General features: G+C 34.5%; 1 protein-coding gene across 1 annotated transcript; it reads left to right on the forward strand.

Moving 5' to 3' along the window:
- The first annotated feature begins 21103 nt into the window (after window positions 1–21103).
- Window positions 21104–21925, forward strand: LOC127123261 (uncharacterized). Its single transcript, XM_051053496.1, has 2 exons — window positions 21104–21528; window positions 21619–21925. Exons 1-2 carry the CDS (start codon window positions 21104–21106, stop codon window positions 21923–21925), a joined length of 732 nt encoding a protein of 243 aa, XP_050909453.1.
- Window positions 21926–22901: the final 976 nt, after the last annotated feature.

Genomic DNA, 22901 nt, shown 5'->3' on the forward strand with positions numbered 1-22901 from the left:
GTCTATGAATATAGTTTTTAAGAGCATTGGTTTTACGATTCAAAAAGGAATAATGACGCAGTTTGTTGTTTGTTTACCTTCTATTTCTGCATTTTATATTGAAATTAAAATGCCAGCGTGTAAGTATGAATTTCAATGAGATGTGAATGTTACAAAAACAATATTTTAAAAATTAATAAATAATGTTTTTTATTTTAAAAAATTGAAAAAACAACCTTGATCACCATATAAATTCGATGAATAATATTTGAGTATAACTATTAGTGTGAAGATAGCATTTTGGTTTTAGATTGGGTTACTTTAACATTTAAATAAAAATGTATTAAATTATACTTCTGACTTGTGTTTTATTTTATTTTTAATAATTTTATTTTTTTTCTTATTTTTTATTTAAAAAAATGTTAATGCATAAAAAAGTAAGTGTTGGTGTCATTTTCTTTTCTTATATTTATTTATTTAAATTAAAATAACTAAAAAAATTAATCAAAATTTATTTTTTTTAATAAAAAAATAGTTATAAATTAAAATTAAAACAAAAATAACAAATCATGAAGAAAAATAGTCACACCCATAATTTATATGTGTGTTCCCAAAATCAAATATGTGTGTTCCCAAAATCAAATCCAGAATGTTTATGTCTCTAAGTTATTTCTAGAATAACTTTACACATAGTGTTAATTGGTACTGATACAACATAAGTGTCTAACAATATCATTCATATATACATGTCTAAAATATAATATACGTCATATGTCATATGATATACAAGAGTGTTGGTGTAAGTCCTAGAGGCCAATACTTTTGGTACTTGTATCGAATTATTTATTAATAATAAAAGGCTTTTTCTTTATTAAGTTTGTTTAATAAAGTCCCTAGAATAGCTAGTCCGTTTAATGTATCAAGTGTGACTTGATCATGAGATCACATTAAACATAAGGACACTGTTCTTAAAGTATCTGTAGTCGAGCTTTATTGTGAAGTGGGATAACATTAAAGCATTAAGACTATTATGTATATAGACTGATGATCACATCTCATGGATCATGGATAAGGAGTTATCAAGTCTTAAACATAGGTATGAATATTAAGAGTAATATTTATACCGGATTGACCCGCTATGAGAATACTATATAGAGTGTTATGCAAAGTGTCATAAGTTATTCTCATGGTGATAATGGTGTATACCACCCTTCGACCTGAAACCATTATGGATCCTAGATGTAGAGTCGAGTGCTTTATTGCTGATCAAACCTTGTCCGTAACTAGACAACCATAAAGACAGTTGATGGGTACTCCACGAAGCATGCTGAGGGACATGAGTGACCTAAATGGAATTTGTCCATCCTGCATAACAGGATAAATATCTATGGGCCCAATATTGAACTGGACAAGGATGACACGGTATATACCTTGTGTTCAATATAGACATAAGGGCAAAAGGGTAATTCTACACATAAGTATTATCACAGAAGGTTTTGTCAGATCACATGACATTTTCGTGTCTTGAGTAGCAGTGATGTGTTGCTAGATACCGCTCACTGTTTATTATGTTAAATACGTGATTTAATATAATTTCCAATGCCGCGAAAACCTACAGGGTCACACACAAAGGACGGACTGATGAGAGATGGAGTAACTAAGGAACACTGTAAGGTACGGTGTACTTAAGTGAATTATAGAACATCGTAAGGTACTGTGTACTTAAGTAGAATACGAGATATGGTAAGGTACCACACGCTTAAGTGATTTTGGGCATATTATAAGATATGGGCCAAAATACACTTAAGTGGGCTTTTTAGCTTGAAGCCCACACAAGTGGTTCTATAAATATAACCCTTGTGCAGAAGCATTAATGGCGGTTGCATTTTCATTTTCTCTTTCTCTCTCTCTCACTCAAAGCCTTCATTCATAACAGCTAGCACTGAGATTGAAGGAATCCGTTCGTGTGGACTGAGTAGAGACGTTGTCATCGTTCAACGTTCGTGATCGCTCCGTAGATCTGCATCAAAGGTTTCAATCATCACAAGAGGTAACTATTCTATCACTGATCATGACCATTCGTAAGGATCTCTAAAGGAGAAATTTTAATTTCCGCTGCGTTTTGGATCGCAATTCTCATTCAAAGAGTGCCTAGTCAAAATGCTAAAATATATACATATGAATAGCGGAAACAACTAAGAAACAGTAGAAATCTTCAAACCCCTTCAAATAACCTTGTTTTTCCTGTGTCTTCCTTTAAATTACCTGAAATTCAACAATATAATAGGGTGACATAATAATCCTAGTGGGTCCTCCTCTAATGGGTTACTAAATGATATTCTGACTTAAATCATTCGACTTTGTCCTACTTGTATACATTTGCATAATAGAATAAAAGCTTAAGTATTTAAGTTGCTTTCCGCTTCATGTGGAAACTATAAACTTGAGTCCATATAACTCAATAAATTGTTATTCGGGAATGCAAACGACAAGGTATCTTTCTCTGGCTGATCCAACATCTAGGACCGTAGAGATGGGTCACGGATCTTTGCACAATGATTCGTCTATCAGACTGTGAAATTCGCTCCTCTATGGGACTCTAATCCACTTTGAGTATCATTTATCTATGAGACTCTAATCCACTTTAAGGTTCGCTTCTACATTGGACTTTAACCCACTTTGAAGTTCACTCTTTTATGGGACTCTAACCCACTTTGAGGTTCACTTCTTTATGGGACTCTAAACAACTTTAAGGTTACAAATCAATGGTTCATCTATCCCAATTACTACTTTACATAAGATTCAGACTCAGGATAAACACAACAAGGGGTTATTCCTAAATGTGTTATTACTCTTACCAACCACTAGGTGATTATTCATATCAATCACCATGTGATTATTCTCATCAATCATTACATGATTGTCATAATATCTTTCCATACAATGCCCATTAGCTCACAACTAGATTATCATTCACCATGCATGCCATTCGGCATTTTCGTAGATGGAACTATTAATCTCAAGTGATTACTCATCCATTGGTACACATCACACTACCTTTCACAATCGAGCATCACAACCTAAGTTATTCATCATAACCTAAGTTCATTCTTACTAATCATTTTAACCTAACTAAGATCTTAGGTTAAAACACATTCATTCGCATGAAATTTGATCAATTATTGTTAATTCAATGCATGCATAGCATAGTATACGTTATAGAGCATCAATGATAGCTCAGAATCATCAAACAAGTGATATTTGACACAAAGTAGGGAAAACAATCGATTGTTCTTAACATTTTGTCCAAGAATTGTTTACTCGAGACAACATGGCAATCGATTGAGGGCAGTGTGACAATCGATTTTCACCTGGAAATTTTCCATATTTCTTCATACATTCATGAAGGTAATCGATTGGTTCTTCAAGGCAATCAATTGTTATATGTAATTCCTTTAAAAATCTCACTTCTAAACACAACTTTTCCAATCTTAAACCATGCTAAACCATATCAAATCGTAGTCTAACATATTTAAGCATTTCAACCCATGTATTCAACATCATACAGGAGCATACATATAGCTATGTCTTCACCATTCCTTAACCTCATTAATTTCTAACCACGACAACAAAAACTCATATGATCACATGCCATAACATCACAAAACAACAATACAACACAATATACAACCTCAACACAATACAAAATCATGGATTAGCACAACCACATAAAACATAGAAAAAATTCACAAAAATCCTAAACCCCTTTTTCATGTAAAATTTTCCCCCAAGCTACACTAACTAAGAATCCACCTCTTAGAAAGGAAGATGATGATGAATTGATGATGAGATGAAGTGAAATCCCTTCCTTCTTCTCTGATTGAAACCTTCCTTATTATTCTTCTTTAAGCTTTTATTTTCCTTCCAACCTCTCTTTCTTTTTCATTTTTACTAACAAAATGGAAAAACGAATGGAGACTGAGAGTTTAAATGATATGTATAAAAGAATTTTGTACTTTAGTGGACTTTAATGAGAAATAACTATATCACCCTTTCTATTTTCTTGTATGCTCCAAAATACCACTCATCAAAATTACCTAATTGTCCTCTCTTACTAATTAGTAAGAATTAAGATGATTGATTAAGAGTTAATCTCTTCTTAGCTCACTAATTACTCAATTTATCCCACTTAATAAAGAAATGAGCATTTAAGAGAATATGGAATATTACAATCAATCCCTTTAAAATCAAACCAAACCATGCAAGATATAAAGAATTAAAAGATTTAACCTCAAATCGCTCAAAGTCAAATTGTACATGTTTGATTTTTTCGGTCGGGTTCTATAATGAATCAGATTCATCCTGGAATTAGTGAAGCTCGCCTCGATTAATTATTTATCCAAAATAACAAGGTTGGGTTCAAACAATTAATGGGTCAGGTAGGTTATGTTGTTTAAGTCTAATGCATGGCGATATCTGATTGAGATATGATAGAAAATGCATTTATGACTGGTTGAGGATGTCATGGTCTGAGATCTGGGTAATCAAGCATGATTCTCAATCACCATTAAGAGGTCACATGAATCAATGGAACTCACCTCAAATTACTTCTAATGAGCTTTCTTAAAATACGAATTGAAGCGGCTATATAAGGGAAAGAGCACAGTGAGAAAATATATACATAATTCGTAAGAGAATTTGAATTTGGTTTTACTGGTCTTTGTTGAGTTGCTGTAAAAAAAAAGTAAGTATTTGTGTTATCGTCTCCACAAGGACTTATGCGATATTTAAAAGTTGTTCAATAATGCTCATGATTTCAAGTGAAGTATTTGGAAAAGTTGTTTGTTTGATAAATAAATGAAAATAACATTAAAAAAAATACAGTTTAACAAATGAAATGAGATTGTTGAGGTTAGATTTAATTATCCTATCCTCATGTATCCTTGTGATCAGTTATATACGTTCTTAGTTTTCAGTTAATATTATCACATATCGCTCTATGGATGTTATTTATGTCTAAACAACAGCGTGAAATCAACCGTATTTCTTAACTGGCGATTTCACAGCCAGTTAACTAATACAATAGCATTAAGTTTAGATAGTATATGTGAATACTAAACCTAAATATGTGTCTAGATTTTAGTATCTGATATATGAAAATCTATGATCTAGTTAAGAAAAGTATTTCTCAATATCAATCCAAAATCATTATAACAAGTTATAAGTAGTTAATTCATAACAAGCATTAAGAACGAAGATGGTCATCAACATTAATGAACAACTAGAACATATATAGTCATGATTAAGATGATTACATGAGTGTTTGGATAACTACAGTTAACTCCAACAAAATAGAATTTAATTACTCTTACTTATATTAGCTTTACAATGAATATCAAGAAGAAAGAGATGAAATAACATCGCAAGAATTTCTTAGACGGACAGGGCTTCCACCTTTGGTTCTAATATTTCTATTGAGACTTCCCCTATAAAATCTCTGAATTCTCTCTGATATCTATCTTATGGGATGATTGAATTAAGAACTAAATCATATCCCAATGGATTGGTTGTGACATTTATTTAACGAGGTTTGAGATGACAGTTTTTGTTGGAACAAAATTGGTTGATACAATATCCCTTGGATTTTTATGATAACAAAGTATTTAAATAACATTTATTCAATTATGCATGGTTATAAGACTAAGAACACATGAAAAGAAGCTTGAGGATTCTAAATCTGAATTTCAGACTCTAGCTCTGAAGATCATTTTCGAAGACTTTGACTCTGATGGAAGATCCAAACTCTTAAGAAGTCAACTCTACAGAAGTCAGCCTCTGGTGATTCAGAATCTGAAGCATCAGAAGCCAAGAAATAAACTCTGAAGAGATCAGCCTCTGAAGATTGAAGTCTGAAGAAAGTCAACCTTTGACATACTCAGAGATCTTTTGTTCACTAGAACACTTAAGGAAAAATCTCTTCATTATTGTCTAAGCTTTAATGGATAATTCCTCTTGTAGAAAGTTGTTTTCTTGATGTGTCCAATTAAGTACAAAGGTTATCCAACCTTTTGGTGAAAGTCCTCCAATGTATCCTTTTGCCCTCTCTATATAAAGAATTAAAAGACTACAAGCTGAAGACTACTACACGACAATACAAGACTCTAAACCTTAACATTTCAAAGAGAAGTCACTCTGTCAAATTTGAAAAACTTAGAACCTCTTAACACTTTATATATTTTATAAGTTCTTAAGTCTTAGAGTTTTTCTAACTTGTATTATGTCTACACCTCTGGATTGTATATCAAGTGTAGTTGTTACTCAGATCTCTTAACAATTTATTATAAAGTCAGAAGTCTCTTGCTTTAATGCTTGATCATTTGAAGTCTTTTACTTGTATGCTTGAGCATATAAGTCTCTTACTTGAGGGTTTAAGCATTGGAAGTATCTTTCTTATGTGCTTGAGCATAGAAGTCTCTTATTTGAGGTTTTGAGCATTGGAAGTCTCTTGCTTAGTGCTTGAGCATTTGTAATCAATTTGGTTATAGTGAAAATACCTTGGAATTACAATGGGTCTGGACTAATCTTAAGTTGTGAAAGGAACCAGGATAACTGTTGTGTGTCTTTGATTTTACTTTCCTTGCTTCTGATTTTATTATTATGTTGTTGTTTACTCTGCAACTCTGAGTCAGATTCTGGTTCAGAACCTAATAAGGACTTTCATAAGCAAACCTAGTGTTTCTGACTCAGACTCTAAACTAAGTGTTCAGAATCTGATTAATACCATTATGAAGAAGAAGAAGAAAAATCTTAGAGGAGAAAATTCAACATAATTCAACCCCCCTTTATTGTGTTTTTCTCACTTTCAGTTGACATTAGAGCAAGGTCTGCGTTAAACACTTAACTGTGGTGCATATAAGATCCTAAGAAAAACACCTTCTAAATCATGAGTGACTCTGATTCTGAAACATCCAGTTCTAGTTTTGTTTCTCCTATAACATAACCTAATCATGATTATAGTACATCAAAAAAGAACAACTATGTTTTTAGACCTCCAATATTTAGTGGAGACTCTACTGAATTTGAATGGTGGAAAAGCAAGATGTACACACATATCATAAGCATTGATGATGAGTTGTGGTACATTCTTGAAGATGGAATTTATATTCAAGTAAATAGAGTTGGAATGGTGTCTGACATAAAATCTCTCACACCTGCTTGTCGCATCTCAAAAAATACGATCATTTGCGAAGTCACAAAAAATGATTCAAATAGAGTTTCTGCCGAACTTTATTTATTACAAAGAATGATAAGGAAAGTATTGATAAAAACCTTAAAAGAAAAAGAAGATGACCATTACAACCAAATTCGGCTTCGGGAGTCGATTACGTAAGGGAAAGGTATTAGCACGCTTCACGTCCGTTGTACTCAACGGAACCTTTTAGTTAAACTTGCATTTGAATGCTAGTCTATGTTAATTATTTTCTTCGAGTGATGAAAATTTAAAAGAAAAGGGGTCGCAAAAATATTTTTCTTAGGGTGCTTGACGAGATTGCGGGTCTCGCTCTGACGTATCCTCGGGTACAATAAGGAACTAAAAGCTTCGTAGTTCGGGGTGAAGGATATGGTTTGTTGGTTTGTGTTTTTTAATGAACAGGTGTTTAGATCGCGTTCTAAGGGTTAAACATTGGCTTGTCTACTCGCAATGGAGGCTTAAGTACTAGTTTATATACGCGTTAGAAAGGAATAAACAATGTTCTTTTGTAAAAGATTTTGATCGCACATGGAGCGAGAAAAAAGGATAAGTTTGATGTGTTGAGTGTTTATTACATGAAGATTACTCGAATGATCGAGTAAGGCAACTCATATCTAAACAATCAAGGAAAGGAATCAAATGATGCATGAAAATTATTAATAAAACTCAAATGGATATTTTGATGATAAATCAAATGATCATGAATTTATTTTTCAAAATGAATAATGAAAAAAATGCAATTTTAGTCAATTTCTTCAACATGTAAAATGTTGACTATTTTACTATAATACATATAAACATGATTATGACGGATTTATTTGATGAGAAAAATGTATATGACTAAAAATACAAAATTTGACAAATGAACATATATCTGATGAATTTAAAATACTTGGACAAAATTTGGGTATGACACTACTCAAAAAAATACTTATAGAAAATATCACAGAATGAGAGGCATTTTGGTAGAGGCTTTGCCTCACTCTGAGTATATAAATATTATTTATAAGTCCTTGCCAAAACTATTTTTGAATCTTTATGTGTTACATATGAAGTAAACAAACAAGTCAAAGAAGCCAAAGTTAATCTTTTAGTTCAGCAATATGAGTTGTTCAAAATGAAGGAGGATGTAAATATTGAAACCATGTTCTCAAGGTTTCAAGTTCTTGTGTCTGTACTTAAAGTCTGGAACAAAAGTTATACCACCTATGATTATGTCAAGAAGACTTTTAGGAGGCTTCCTGTTAGATACATGCCAAAAGTGACAGTTATTCAGGAAGCTAAAGACCTAAACAATATCAGTATTAAAAGTCTGATAAGTAATCTTCAAATCCATGAGTTAAAACTCAATGGAGATGAAAAACCAATCAAGAAATCAAAGTCTTTGGCTTTGAAATTTATAGGGAAGTCTGTTAAATCTTCACAGACTTGGGACCATAAAGAAGCCACTCAAGTTGAAGCTTTTGAAGAAGATTCAGATGATGATGAATGGCTTTCCTTATAAACAGATTTTAGTATTTGGCTAGCAAGAACAAAAGGTTCTCTAGTAAAAGACATGGTTTCACAAGATCAGAAGCAACAACTTTATAAGCAAGTTCAAGAAAAATATCATGGTAATATGGGATGAACTTGATGAAGAAGAATAATTAGATAAGAATAAAGAAGAAACTAATCTAGCTTTGATAGCTTCAACATTCTTATACACATAATCAAAAGCGAATTCTGACTCGGATTCAAAGGATGAAGATGAGGTATTCTCTAAACTCTCTGGATATTATTTAACTGCCTTCTTCTAAGACCCTATGGGTCGATGTCAGGAGAAAGCCAGACATATGAAAATTATATAAAAGCAATATAGTCTTATGAAAGATGAATTAAATTTATCTAAAAATAAGATTGAAAAATTAGAAAGGGATCAGATTTCTTTAGTAAAGGATATGCATGACAAAACCCTTGATGACTATGAAATGGCTCTTCAAGAGTTTGTCATAATTGTCTTCATAGAACCAAACTTGCATCCATGACCTATGGTGTAACTAGAAGCAAATAAGAAGGTCCTGGTTACTCTAGAATCTTGAACAAACTTATAGAATCTTCTTCTTTAATCCATGTTCAAAAAGGGTTATACTCTCATTTTGTACCTGTTGTTGAAACAAAGGTTTTAAACTAATTAGAACCTACAACTTTTGAATCATAGGTTTTGAACAAATCATAACCAATGATTCTTAAGTCAAAAGTTCTAGAAGAATTAGAACTTTAGACCTTAAAATCAAAGGTTCTGAAGAAGCTAGAACCTAAGACACCAAGTTACAAGGTTCTGAAAGGTCTATAACCTAAGGCTAGGATTCATTCAAAACAACAAACTCTTAAATCTAAAGTTTTGGATGATCCAAAGACTTACTACACAGCTAAGGCTCAAAATAAGATAAAACCTATTAAAACCAACCTCAAAGGATCCATGAGATTACGGGTACCAAAAAGCGAGATTATATTTGCTGGAGATATGCTAAAAGAGAAAAACAAAGCAACAGTTTCAATTATAGAACAATGGTTGCTTACAACATAAAAAAATAAGAGCCTATGTTCCAAATCCTAACTTTAAAGGAGGAAGGAAATATGGAATCTGGAAGAAATTAGTAAGGAAAGATCACTAGTACTAGGAAGACTGAAGCTGATAGATCAGAAGTTGGTGCTTCAGATGCTTAACCAATCTCTGAAGCTCATCCAGTTGATATGACCTCTAAAAAGGCTCATAATGGTCATCATAATAACATTGTTGGAACAAATAGGTTCCTCAAGAAAATCTCAGTAGCAAAAAAAATAGATCAAAAGTTGCACAAAGGCATGTTAACTTCTCTATTTTTACTTAACTGTTTCTAAACCTGCTATTTAAATATATGTTTAGAAGAATTTCATATCTATGAAAGTATAATTACACTTCAGTATAATACTACTACTTATATTTGAGTAACAAATAATATTATTCTATCTCAGAATCAAGCACGTTGAAAACCTTTTAAAATTTCGTGCTTGCATCTAGATGGAGCATCAGAGTGTGATGATGATCAGAAGCTACTGCAGTCAGAAGCTCTGAACTAGCTTATGGTGAATAGTATCCTCTGAAGCATCTCAAGCTTTGAAGCTCAGAATAAGACAAATTTCATCTGATAAATACACAAGTGGAAAATCTTTTCAACTGCCTCTGGCACCTGTCCATTTATGTGTCATGAAATTGAAACATCTCCTGGCACGTGGTTTGTAATTGCTGGGAAAAAACCTTCAGATAACGATGATTTGTCTTAAAAGATGTGCATCTCGCCTCCTGAGTCTTTAAGTTTTGTTTTGATAAAAAAAAATGTTTTTCACTCAAAACATGTTATTCAATTAGACCCACACACTTTTCTCTCACTTTCGTTCTTAATCCTTCTCTGAAAAACTACCCATTTTAAAGAAACCCTAAAAACCTTATGCAATGGATTCATCGTCTTATTCTCAACAAGCACACATGGTTGTCGAATCTGGTAAAAGTATTCATATCAAACCAAGAACCATGGATATTAGCAAGGATGATCTGAAACTCATTGTGGAGCAGATTGTTGACTTTGAATCCTTCAAACTGAATGGATACCCCCTTTGGAATTTACTTAAAGATCAAGAATGGTGTTCAATATTTGATATGTTGAATGGACTAACCTATTCTCATCTGGTCAAGGATTTCTGGGTTAAAGTTGAGGTGTATGATGAGATTTTGGCTTACTTTGAAGTAAATCAAAAGGTTGTTAAAGACATCTCTTTGAGAAGGAGGAGTCTAAGGGAAATGGGATTGAAAGAGTTTGAGGAAGTTGAAATAAGATCTGTTGTGATGGGAATTGATGTCACTATCATTCAGAACACTATTGTCAAACTCCTTGGTGTGTCAACTGTAGGAAAGTGCACTCTAAACACCAAGGAAAGCGGTCCAAAAGCTGAAATCATCAAAATCAGGTTATTTGAGAACTCTAATGATTTTGAAAAGGTGAAGAATATGAAGACTCCTTACAAACTTCTGTTCAAGATCCTTATTGGGTGTCTGATTCCTACATAAGGTAGTATTGATTAAAATTATTGATGTCATGTGCATTTCATTTGGTATTTGGTCAATTAGGAGAAAAACAATTTGCCTAGCTATATCTTCCATGATTCGTGTGAAACTATAAAGGAGAGTAAGAAGCATAACGAGAGGAATTTACATTATGCCATACTTTTTCTGAGTTGTTTCATCAGGGTCATCTGATTGACTCTATTAGAGCTACTTCTGCTAATGATGATCTGGAAGAAACCTATGAAAACATTCTTTCTACTTCAGTTCTGGCTAACATGAAGCTTTTAAAGAGGAATGAAGTGGTGATATCAAAAGTACCACTCAAGGCCAGAAGTATAAAAATTGTCTATCTTGAGGACTATCTAGTTATTACTAAGCATGAAAACCAAGAGGTAATTAGGGAATTCATCAAGATGGAAATAAAATAAGTTGTTGTTGTTCTGACTTATGAGGACTTACCAGAATAACCAACTAACTCGTACAAACCTTCTAGAAAAATAAAGCAGGTTGCTTCTGAAGCTCAGAAGATAGTTCAGAAGCCTCATAAGAAGAAGGGCGTACAACAAAAGGATATTTAAAAGGAGATTGAAGATGTAGTCGCCTCCACTGTCTTGATTCCCACTAAGATAAGGAGTGGAAAAACTCCTCAGAAGACATTTTCTTCTCCTGTCACCATTACTGCACTTGTGAAGAAGAAGAAGTTGAGAAAGATGATTCTACCTTATGAAATTACAAAGGAAGTGGAAGAGGAAGAGGAAGAAGAAGAATCTGAGGTACCTTTTGTCTAGAAGACAAAGGATGTGGAAGCTAACACTAAAAAGGTTGTATAGGGAGCAATTCATAGAGGAGAATAATCGATTGTCTCTACTCTGTTGGACCAAGCAAAGGAACAATCTACAACTTCTGAAGCTCAGATGGAAGAAGAGGCCACTACAGAAGATGTTCTTAAACAACTGAAGTTCAAGTTGCTGAAATAATAGCAGCTCAAAAGATTGTTGAAGGTACTTATGAAGTTTAAGCCCCTCTTATGCCATGAGTAGATGTTAATCTTGCTTTTGAAGCTATTATTGAAAAGGAGTAAGTTGCTCTAGATGCTGAAGAAACTAATATTACATGTAACAATCTGAATTCTATTTCTTAGGATTTTGTTTATTCTTCCACTCTAAATCATATATCACCAACACCTTCCATGAAACAATCTCCAGAACACACTCCATCACCTGATCATAACATGGTTCAACATTCAGAACATGTGATGGATACCCCTAACCCTACACCACTCATTCAGATATTAGATAATGCATTGAATCCAGTTTATTCTAAACATCTAACTGGTGAAACCACTGATGATCAGAAACAACTAGCATACACATTTGAGTATGAACAACCTAAACCTATAAACACCATGTTTGTACCCCCCCCCCCCATAGAGGTCTCTGGTGGTAAAGTTGGATCTAGTTCAAACTCATATTCATAATCTGACTTTGATGATACTGCTTACAAACCTCTATTTGTCAAACCCATCAAAGTTATCCCTCTTAAAGTCTTTACCGTAGAAAACCCACAAAGTAACCAAACATGTTCTGCCAAAACAAATGTTGGACAAAATAACTTATCTGTTCAAATTGAAGTTGAACATGTTATCCAAAACCAACCTAAACCTGAACCTTCACCTGAACTCCAACCTCAACCTGAACCTGGATCCTCATTTGGACCCCAACCTCAACCTGAACCTGAATCCTCATATGGACCCCAACCTCAACCTGATCTTGCACAAACTCAATCTAAAGTGCAAAATGAATTTGAACTTCAAATTAAAGATGAATAAGTCTCATTGGACCAACCTCCACCAGAAATCTCCCTAAACCAAACTGTCCAAGAAAACTAACCATATAACCATGACTTTTCTCCTAAAAGAAAAAATGTTGTGTCAGAATCAGGAACAATACACCTATCCATTTTCTCACCTTTCCCACGACCATACATTCCACCTCCTTCACCCTTTATCCTAGCCCAAATGGAATAATACAAAATTTTTCTTTTTTATAGGATGCAGAATCTTATTGCCGAGAGAATTACAGCTTCTAACTTAGTAGCTTATGCTACAAAAATGGGATTCTCTCACAACTTATGTGGTATCAGTTCTTCAAAGTCTGAAGCACCTCTCATCAGAATTTGTTGCCTCTAAGTGCATTTAGATGAAAGGTTGCCTTATGTTGCTACTACTCAGAAATTCATGACTGTTCAGCAAAGGGAGATGGATGATCAAATGAAGATTGTGATTTCCAAACAAGATGACATGGGTGTTGATCTAAAAGCAAGTATGGAGCTTTTGAAGCAAAAACCTTAGACTCTAGGATTTAGTCACCTCTTGTTTTATCTTTTCTAAACATGTGTTTTACATCAATTTTTTTGTTAATGAAATCTTTTATTCGGTATCTTTTCTTTCCTTTTTCATATATCTTTTTGCCGATGACAAAAGGGGGAGAAAGATAATGGGTATTTAAGCACACCTAAGCATATGAATCTGATGATTAATCTTACTGCTACTTAATTGTTTTCTGAAGATTAATAATATTGTGCCTTAAAAGGAATTTAATTAACCTGGATAGGACTTAAGGGGAGCTTACAAACCTCACTCTCTAGACTATCAGAATTAGGGGGAGCTTACAAACCTCAAACACTGAAGCTAACATGTTAATTAAATTGACAACCATTGTTCTTAAATACTTATGTTTGTCATAATAAAAAATGGGGATATTGTTGGAACAAAATTGGTTAATACCATATCCCTTGGATGTTGATGATAACAAAGTATTTAAAGAACAATTGGGTATTCTAACACATGTTCAAGTATGCAGGGTTATAAGACTAAGAACAGATGAAGAGAAGCTTGAGGATTCTGAATATGAAGTTCAAACTCTGGCTTTGAAGATCACTTCTAAAGACTTTGGCTCTGATGGAAGATCCAGCCTCTGAAAAATTTAACTCTAAAGAAGTCAACCTTGGTGATCTAGACTCTCAAGCAAACTTTGAAGAGATTAACCTCTGAAGATTGAAGTCTGAATAAAGTCAACCTCTAAAGATTGTAATCTCTTCTACCGAGGAACCTCTGAAAGACTCAAAGATCTTTTGTTCATATGAAGACTTAAGGAAAATCTCTTCATTGTTAAATGAGCTTTAACGGGTAATTCCTATTGCAGAAAGTTATTTTGCTGATGTGTCTAATCAAGTACAAAGGTTAACCAACCCTTTGGTGAAACTTTCAACGTCTCCTTTCGTCCTTTTTATATAAGAGCTGAAAGACCGGAAGTTGAAGAGTAATACACTACACTACAAGAATCTGAACCTTAACATTTCAAAGATAAGTCACTTTATCAAATTTTATAGAATTGGAACCTCTTAACACTTTGTATATTTTAGAAGTTCTTAAGTCTTAGAGTCTTTCTAAGTCGTATTCTATTTACACTTCTGATTGTATATCAAATGTAGTTGTTACCCAATTTGTTATAAATTCAGAAGTCTCTTGCTTTAGTGCTTGAGAATTTGAAGTCTCTTTCTTGTGTGCTTGATCATAAAAGTCTCTTACTTGAGGGTTTGAGCATTGAAAGTCTCTTGCTTGTGTGCTTGAGCATATAAGTCTCTTACTTGAGGGTTTGAGCATTGGAAGTATCTTGCTTGGTGCTTGAGCATTTGTAATCAGCTTGACTATAATGGAAATCCCTTGTAAGTACAATGGGATTGTACTACTCTCAAGTTGTGAGAGGAATCACGATAATTGTTGTGTGTCTTTGCTTTTACTTTCCTTATTTCTGATTTTATTACTTTGTTGTTGTTAACTTTGCAACTTTGAGTCAGATTCTAGTTCAGAATCTGATAAGGACTTTCAGAAGTAAATCTAGTGTTTCTGACCCAGACTCTGAAATAAGTGTTCAGAATCTGATTAAGATCATTCAGAAGCAGAAAAAGAAAAAACTAAGAGGAGAAAAGCCAACATAATTCAACTTCCCTTTCTTGTGTTTTTCTCGCATTCATTTATTTCCTGTGAGGCTTTTAGTTTGTCCCACAAGCTTTCTTTTCTTTACTAGTAAGTCTTGTCCAACTCATCCAAGTGGATTTTGATAATCTTAATTTTCCTAGCGAGCCCCTTCATTTTCCCAACGAGAAAACCTTTCCTTCATATTGAAGTTGCTTAGACAAAGGATCTTTGAACCGCCTTATTTTGCCCAACGAGTTTGGCACTTTGCCCACCAAGTTGTTTTGTTTATGCATGAAGTAACATGCCCTGTAATTTATCTTTAACCGCCAGAGCTCACCCACTGAACTTGTGTCTTTTCCTAGCAAGGATAAGTTAGAAATGTTGCCCTCTTGTCTGGGTGAACCTCGGTTTCGCCTAGGGAGTTCTCTGTTACCTGACTTCAATGATTTATGATTTTCTTGGATAATTTTACTCGTAAATGAATTTCATAATTAAAAATATTTACATTGGTATTTTATCCTCTTTTTATGATAGAATGGGGGGTTTCGTCTGATTTCGTATGTTTTAAGTTAATAAGTACTTCTATGAAATAAGTAATTTTGGCACTCATAAACTCTCAGTCACTTATCTTTTTGTTTCTCCTCAAACAAAATCATATAAACTTCAAATGATTTATAGATAATAATGATATTGATTTTAAATTTTCATTTAAATGAATTATGTCAAATGACAATGATTGATTTCAAAGTTTTTGATTAAGTCATAAACCATATTTAATCAAAGTATGTTTTCAATACAAGTTTAAATTAACAATCAATTTTTATCAAAATTATTTTTTTCACTGTATGTCACTCAATTGGGTTGTGTTTGTCATACCCCAAAATCCACCCTACCCCGAAACAACTTTCATCAGATCTATGATTCTATTACACATATATTTATTCATTGCTCTGCCACCATAATTATATTAACATTCATAACCAAAGGCATATTGCATGGGCTCAAGGCATGAATTTTAAATATAAATTTTTTAAAAAAAATTAGGGAAATCGATTTACCCAATTAGCTAAATCGATTTCCCCTGCGTAGACACCAAAAATAAGCCTTTTTTTCACAGAGGATATTTGGTTCCCCCCACTTTCTCACTTGCTTTCCCTATAAATAGATGCATTATTCCCTCTCTTTTTTCATGCTTTCTAACCCCCAAAAATTCTGAAAAAAATATCATCTAACCCCTCTTCTCCAAACCTAAATCAAAACTAAAAAAAATCTTTCTCGCCCAAAAGTCACCACCACCATCTTTTTCCATTTTCATATTTTTTCCTCAAAATTTCTCACTCTCTAACACCCATAACCCAACCCCTTTACTAAGATTTCACCACAAATATTTTCATCCCAAACTCATTGCTTCACATTCAAGTTCAACACCATTTCTACCTAGTTTTTTTTCACATTTTGTGGGGAATGATTTTAACTTTAACTTTTTAACTTTTTGGTTTTTTTTTTTATTATTAAAAATGGTTGCTTGTTCTTGGTTGGTATTTTGAGATGGTTTAGATTCAAGCTTGCAAAAAATGATTGACTTTGGTTTACTCACTCTTTTTTAAAGATTTTTTACTCTTACTATCTTTTTGTTCACCTTTTTGTGGTTGCTTTGTGTTTGTCATCATTTTCTTTTATTATGGACTTGTTGTTATATTTGTTTGGTTGATGAGGTCTATTAGATCATGACCATGGTTGTTTAGAGTTGATTAAATCTTCAATGTTTCAAACATATCTATGGTTGATCAATAGATCATTCATGATACTTTGAGGCATTGATAGATTACCTCTATTTTAACCATATTTAGGTCATTTGATGCATAGATGAAACCATGTCTTTATATTAATTTGATAATCCATTTGTTTATCCTTACTAACTACTAATTGCTAACTCCTAACATTTATATTATTGCACTTTAATTCCTTGCAATTTATTTTATTGTTCATTTTATTTCATTTACTTTATGTTTATGTTCACTAACTACTAACTTCTAACATTTATATTATTGCACTTTATTTTTTTGCAATTTATTTTATTGTTCACTTTATTTCAAGTATTTTACGTTTATGTTTATTGTTATCTAACTATATCATTTATATTATGCTAATTTATTTATTACCTTATTATCTTGTTAAATAAAAGAAGAATAAAAACAAAAGAAAGAGAACAAATCACTTTTTTTTAAAATGTTAATAGATGGACTTAAAGTTGCATAACTTTCTTTGTTACAAATCTATTGTTAGTTGATTTTTTAATCATCTTCAATACTTTGCATCAATGATAAACTATCCCTTAATGTGTCATATTTTAAGTCTTTTTGACCTAGAAAAATAGTCTTAAAAAATATTCATTTTTGTACATATTACTAACCACTAATTATACTTCATTAATTTTGTTTATCATTAACATTTGTTATTGTGATTTTGGTATTATTGACTTATATTTGTTTTATATCATTTATATTCACTAACCATTATTATTGTGATATTGTTTCTTTATCTTGTAATTTACTTTTATGTCATTATCTTGTAATTTACATTAAAGTACTCATCATCATCATCATCATTGTATAAATTAATCATGCATGTTTATTTAATTGTTATTTATTTTATTGTCATCAAACATTAAAAACAACAAAAACATGATAAAATGATAAGACAAAAATATTCATTCCACTCTTAATCAACTTGGACTTAGAGGATTTCATTTTAGGACCCTTGCTTGGAGGCCTTTTCCTTATCTTTGTGATACTTTGTAAATGTTGGATTTTATTTGTAACTTACATTCATGTTGTAAGAATGTCATCATGGCACCACCTTAGGGGGACATGTTTAAGACCATTGTCCTTTGTTTAGCTTAGGTCACTTTCACACACAAAAAGCTTTCTCTTGGGCTACCTTACAATGAGACCCCTTTAATTTCTTGTTGGTTACTTTGCATTCATGTCGCATAAGACAAATTTCATAATCAAATAAAACAAACCCTTGATTCAACATCAAGCGACATTTTCATAACCAAATTCAAAAATACTTAATAATTACGATTATTATTGTGCGCCACGAGCCTTAAGTGGTGGAGAATGAGTAAGAATAGAGCATTCCTACCCTTACTCTGATTATTTTGGACGCAAGACGCTTGGCTTGTTGTCTAGAATAATCACCTCCGCCCATAGACTTTAGTATAATATAATCACAAACACTCATTTTATAAAACTCTTATTCAAGGTAAAAATAATACAACTCATCAAACTCATTTTTGTGCCTTATGGCATCATCCCGAAAACCCTTTTTTCAAAGGTAAAATCAACCAACACACAAACATTTTCTACTCCGAACTACGGAGCTCTGATTCCTCATCCCCGAATGAGTGATACGTAGGCACAAGGGCCTCAATCCTTGGCGAGCACTATAATAACAAAAACACCCCCCCCCCTTTTCACACATTCTTTTGAAAATAAAACAATTATAGATAAATCCCATGTATGTAAAACAACCCAAATGGTTCCCATGGAGTACCATGGACGTAAGGGGTGTTAATACCTTCCCCTTACGTAACCGACTTCCGAACTCAAATCTCGGTTGCAAGATCGATTCCTTATTCTCTTTTAGCGCTTCCCGTGCGCGTCTCTTTTTCGAGGGTTTTATCGACTATTTCTCCTCTCCTCTCCGATAGAGGTAAACTAAATAAAATTCGGTGGCGACTCTTCTGGCTTTGCCTCTCTTTGGCATCTCTTTAGTCCCGGTTTCGTTATCGTGAAATCCTGGTAGCAACAGCTGGCGACTCTGCTGGGGACACCAAAATTTCCTAAGCAATTCTAGCCTAGTTTAAGTTGTTTCTCTTTTACATACGTAGAGATTTATCTATTATCTTTTTTTCTATATATACTGCTTTTATTGCTAACCTGTACATATTTTCTTTGTTTGCCTGTTGGTCCGAAACTTTGGTTCTGTGACGAAGAATTTTTGGAAGCAATAATGATTGCAAAGGAAAAAACCTTGTGTGAAGGACTCCTCACCCGAGTCTGAGAGTTTTGCTTGAGATAGTAGAGGTTGAGTAGTATTGATCCGTGAGGTGCCTTCCTCGTTAGGGTCGTACGAGAACCTCACTTAGTGGTAGATTCTCTTAAAGGGATTGATGACCGTCGTGCTTTTGGCGTAAGCATCTTTTCTTTTACTAGAGTTAATGACCCTAAGACCCCTTTTAGAACCTTTAAAACTATGGCTAGCCTAGACCGATGGTCGCGTAGTATAGGTCACCGAGGTGCCTTCCTCGTAAGGGTCGATACGAAGATCTCACTTAGAGTAGATGACTTTGATGGAGCAGTCGCCTGGCAAGTAAATTGACATAAGCGGCTGACAGTCAAGGAAGTCCATGACTCTAGGGGCAGTGTCTTACACCCAATTTTCCAAAAGCCTTAGATCACACAAAGCGAGAACCTTGGTTTACTAAGCAGTCATTATTAACTCCATGCTTCGTCACGATAGTCCAAAACCATAAACCCATGCCTAAAATCCTGCGGAAATAATAAACCAATCATTCATTCATACATTCATTCATCATCAAAATAATAAGCAAAGCTCTTAAAATTTTCGTTTGTTCGGACGCAAAATTACAAGACTATTTTTGGACGCAAAAGCACTTCTACTTTCCGCTTAAAGAGTCCCGACATCAGTTCATTAAAGGTCTTGTTCAACGGTCGTAGCTCTCAAAGACAACAAGTTTAGAGCCAATTTTGGGAACATCGTAGATCTTCTAACCGAGAAGGTTGACTATGGTGCTATCACTACAATATCCCAATACTATGACGTCCCTTTAAGATGCTTCACTTTCCCCGACTTCCAAATCTCTCCAACCTTGGAAGACCTCGAGAGACTCCTCAATCGACCAATCAAACAATACAACCCTTTCCCGAAGTTGGAAGAAGGCTTCTGTTTGACCGAGCTCTCACTCACCTTGGGTATCAACACCAATAAGCTAGTGGACAATTAGGGCGTTAAAGGATCCATCAAAGGTTTAACTCAAAATTTCCTAAAATCCCATGCTTGGGAAATGATTAAAAAAGGAAGACCCGACTTTTGTAGTGCAACCTTGGCACTTTTGATTCATGGGATTGTCCTCTTCCCAAATGTGGACAAGTTCGTGGATCAATTAGCAGTTGAAGTCTTTTTAACAAAGAATCCAGTGCATTTTTTACTTGCCGGTTTCTACCATACCTTCCATACAAGGCATGAGAAGAAGGGAGGTACTTTCCTCTGTTGCGCTCCTATGCTACATCTTTGGATGAGGGCCCGCATGCCTCAAAATGGACCCTTCGTCAAAAACAAACTGACATGGTCGCAAAGGTTCGCATCTCTCTCTGCCAACTCAATTCTATGGTACAAGAGGGAATGAGATACAAAGGATGTCATCGCAAGATGTGGAGAGTTCTCTAACGTACCCTTAATAGGAACGCAAGGTTGCATCAACTACAACCCTGCTATACTCAAGAGACAACTAGGGTACGCCATGACGAATCCCCCCGAGGAAAGAGATTTCATTCCATTTGTCATCAATACCGTGGATCCACTTGATTCAAACGTGAAAAGAGTGAGAAAAGCTTGGATAAGCATACTCCATATTGACCATGAATGAGGTAAGAAAAACATTCTAGCCAAGGAACCCTACTATGTGTGGGTAAAAGAGATGGCTAGGATTGTTAAGATGCCATTTATTTTTTATCCTTCTTCATTCCCGTTGATGCTCAAGCCTGAGCCTATCCTACAAGAGGACATGGACAAACTTACCAGCCAAATCAAAGAGCTCGAGTTGGAAAACCCTCAACTACGAGTCCAGCTGAAACGTGCCAAGGAACGTAACCACGTCTTGGAGGATAAGGGTAAGCAAGTTTGTGAAAAATTTGAAGATTGCAAGAAAAGGCTCCGATTAGCCGAGGGACAAAGAGTTTGGGTTGGTGGAGCTTTACAAGGAGCTAATTCTGAGCTAGACTTCCATAACGAAGAGTTGGATCGAGCGTCCCGAATCATCAAGGACCTTGAAAATACTATCAAGAGGTCTAATGCCATGAAGAAAGAAGCGAGGGAAGATTACGAGGCCCATATTCTCGAACTAAGGACCACTCTAAAAGAGTATAAGGACTTTCTAGCCAAGGAGCAACTAGAGAAAGAAAAGATTCACCGAAGCTTCATACGTGAGCAGTTCAACCTTGGATGAGCTTGCGAGCAAATCAAAAACTTGAAGAGGGGAATCTATGACCAAGTCTATGTAGAATTGCAAAATAAATGCAGACATTGGGAGGAGCGTTGCCATGGATTTGAAGCTTCCATTGCTCAAAGGGACGAAATCATCCATAATCTCCAAGCCCTTTATGAAGAATGGAGGGACAAGTACACCAACATGACGGTATTAACTAACTATGCCCTTCAAGACTTTCCCGACAAGTTGAAGGAGGCGGATCTGATCATGTGCCCAGATAATACCCCCGAAGAGGTCTACCACTTCGTCAAGTTCTGCAAAAGAACAATGGCCGAACTCATCACCGACATTGAGGCTCTCCGCAAGTCTCAAGGGGTCACTTTTAGGGTGGATATCTAGTTGGTTTATTTGCTTCCATTACTTGTATTTTGCAACTTCTATGTATTGCAGTCTATTTTCCCTTCAAAGGATGAATAAAAGTTATGATTTTTCTCTATTGTGTTTTCCTTTATTTATGATTATGAAAGTGAATCATCAAGTAGTATTTGCAATGAATAGACACGAATAACTAAAAAGAGCTTTGCTTTAACACAAAAAGTTCATGTATCATCTGCATCTTTCCAAACACAAAAACATAAAAAAAACTCATCCATCCACCCTTTTTTCTGACCAGAACCACTCTTCAAAGCTGACTTTTCGGTACGATACACGAGGACGTCGACAAGCTGTCATGGAGAAACTTCAAGAGAACCAAGTTGTCCTTCAGGAAGAAGTATCTCAGATGCGGTCCCAAATGCGGCAGTTGATGGAGACTATTCAAGCAGTCGCAGGAGGCCAAGAGGTTATGGCAAAAATGCAAGAAGAAATGAACCAACGTGCCAGTACTACCAATCCTCATACCCCTCCAGCGATTGAGACTCCGACCTCAGTTCCTTAAGTTGATCCTCTAATTAACATTAATGCACCCGACGGTGTTCCAAACGAAAATCCTCTTCCTTATGTTTTTGAGACAGACGACCAACACGATGCATTCTTCAGCCCAATGGATGCTTCTCAGGATGACGCCTTCGGTTTAGTAACCAACGAGGTGGAGAGAAAGGTGAAGGCTATCGAGGAAAAGCTCAAGGCAATGGGGAGCACTGATGTTTTGGGACTTGATGTGGCAAAAATGTGCTTGGTACCTGGGGTCATCATTCTGGCCAAGTTCAAAGTTCCGGACTTTGAAAAATATAAGGGAAATAGCGACCCTAGGACGCACATTAGGGCATACTGTCGAAAGATGGCTGCCTATTCCAGTGATGATCAACTTTTAATGCATTTTTTCCAGGATTCCCTCAGTGGGGCATCTTTGGATTGGTACATGCAACTTGAGGGA

This window comes from Lathyrus oleraceus, chromosome 2, assembly GCF_024323335.1.
Source record: "Lathyrus oleraceus cultivar Zhongwan6 chromosome 2, CAAS_Psat_ZW6_1.0, whole genome shotgun sequence".
In the NCBI taxonomy this organism is placed as follows: Eukaryota; Viridiplantae; Streptophyta; class Magnoliopsida; order Fabales; family Fabaceae; genus Lathyrus; species Lathyrus oleraceus.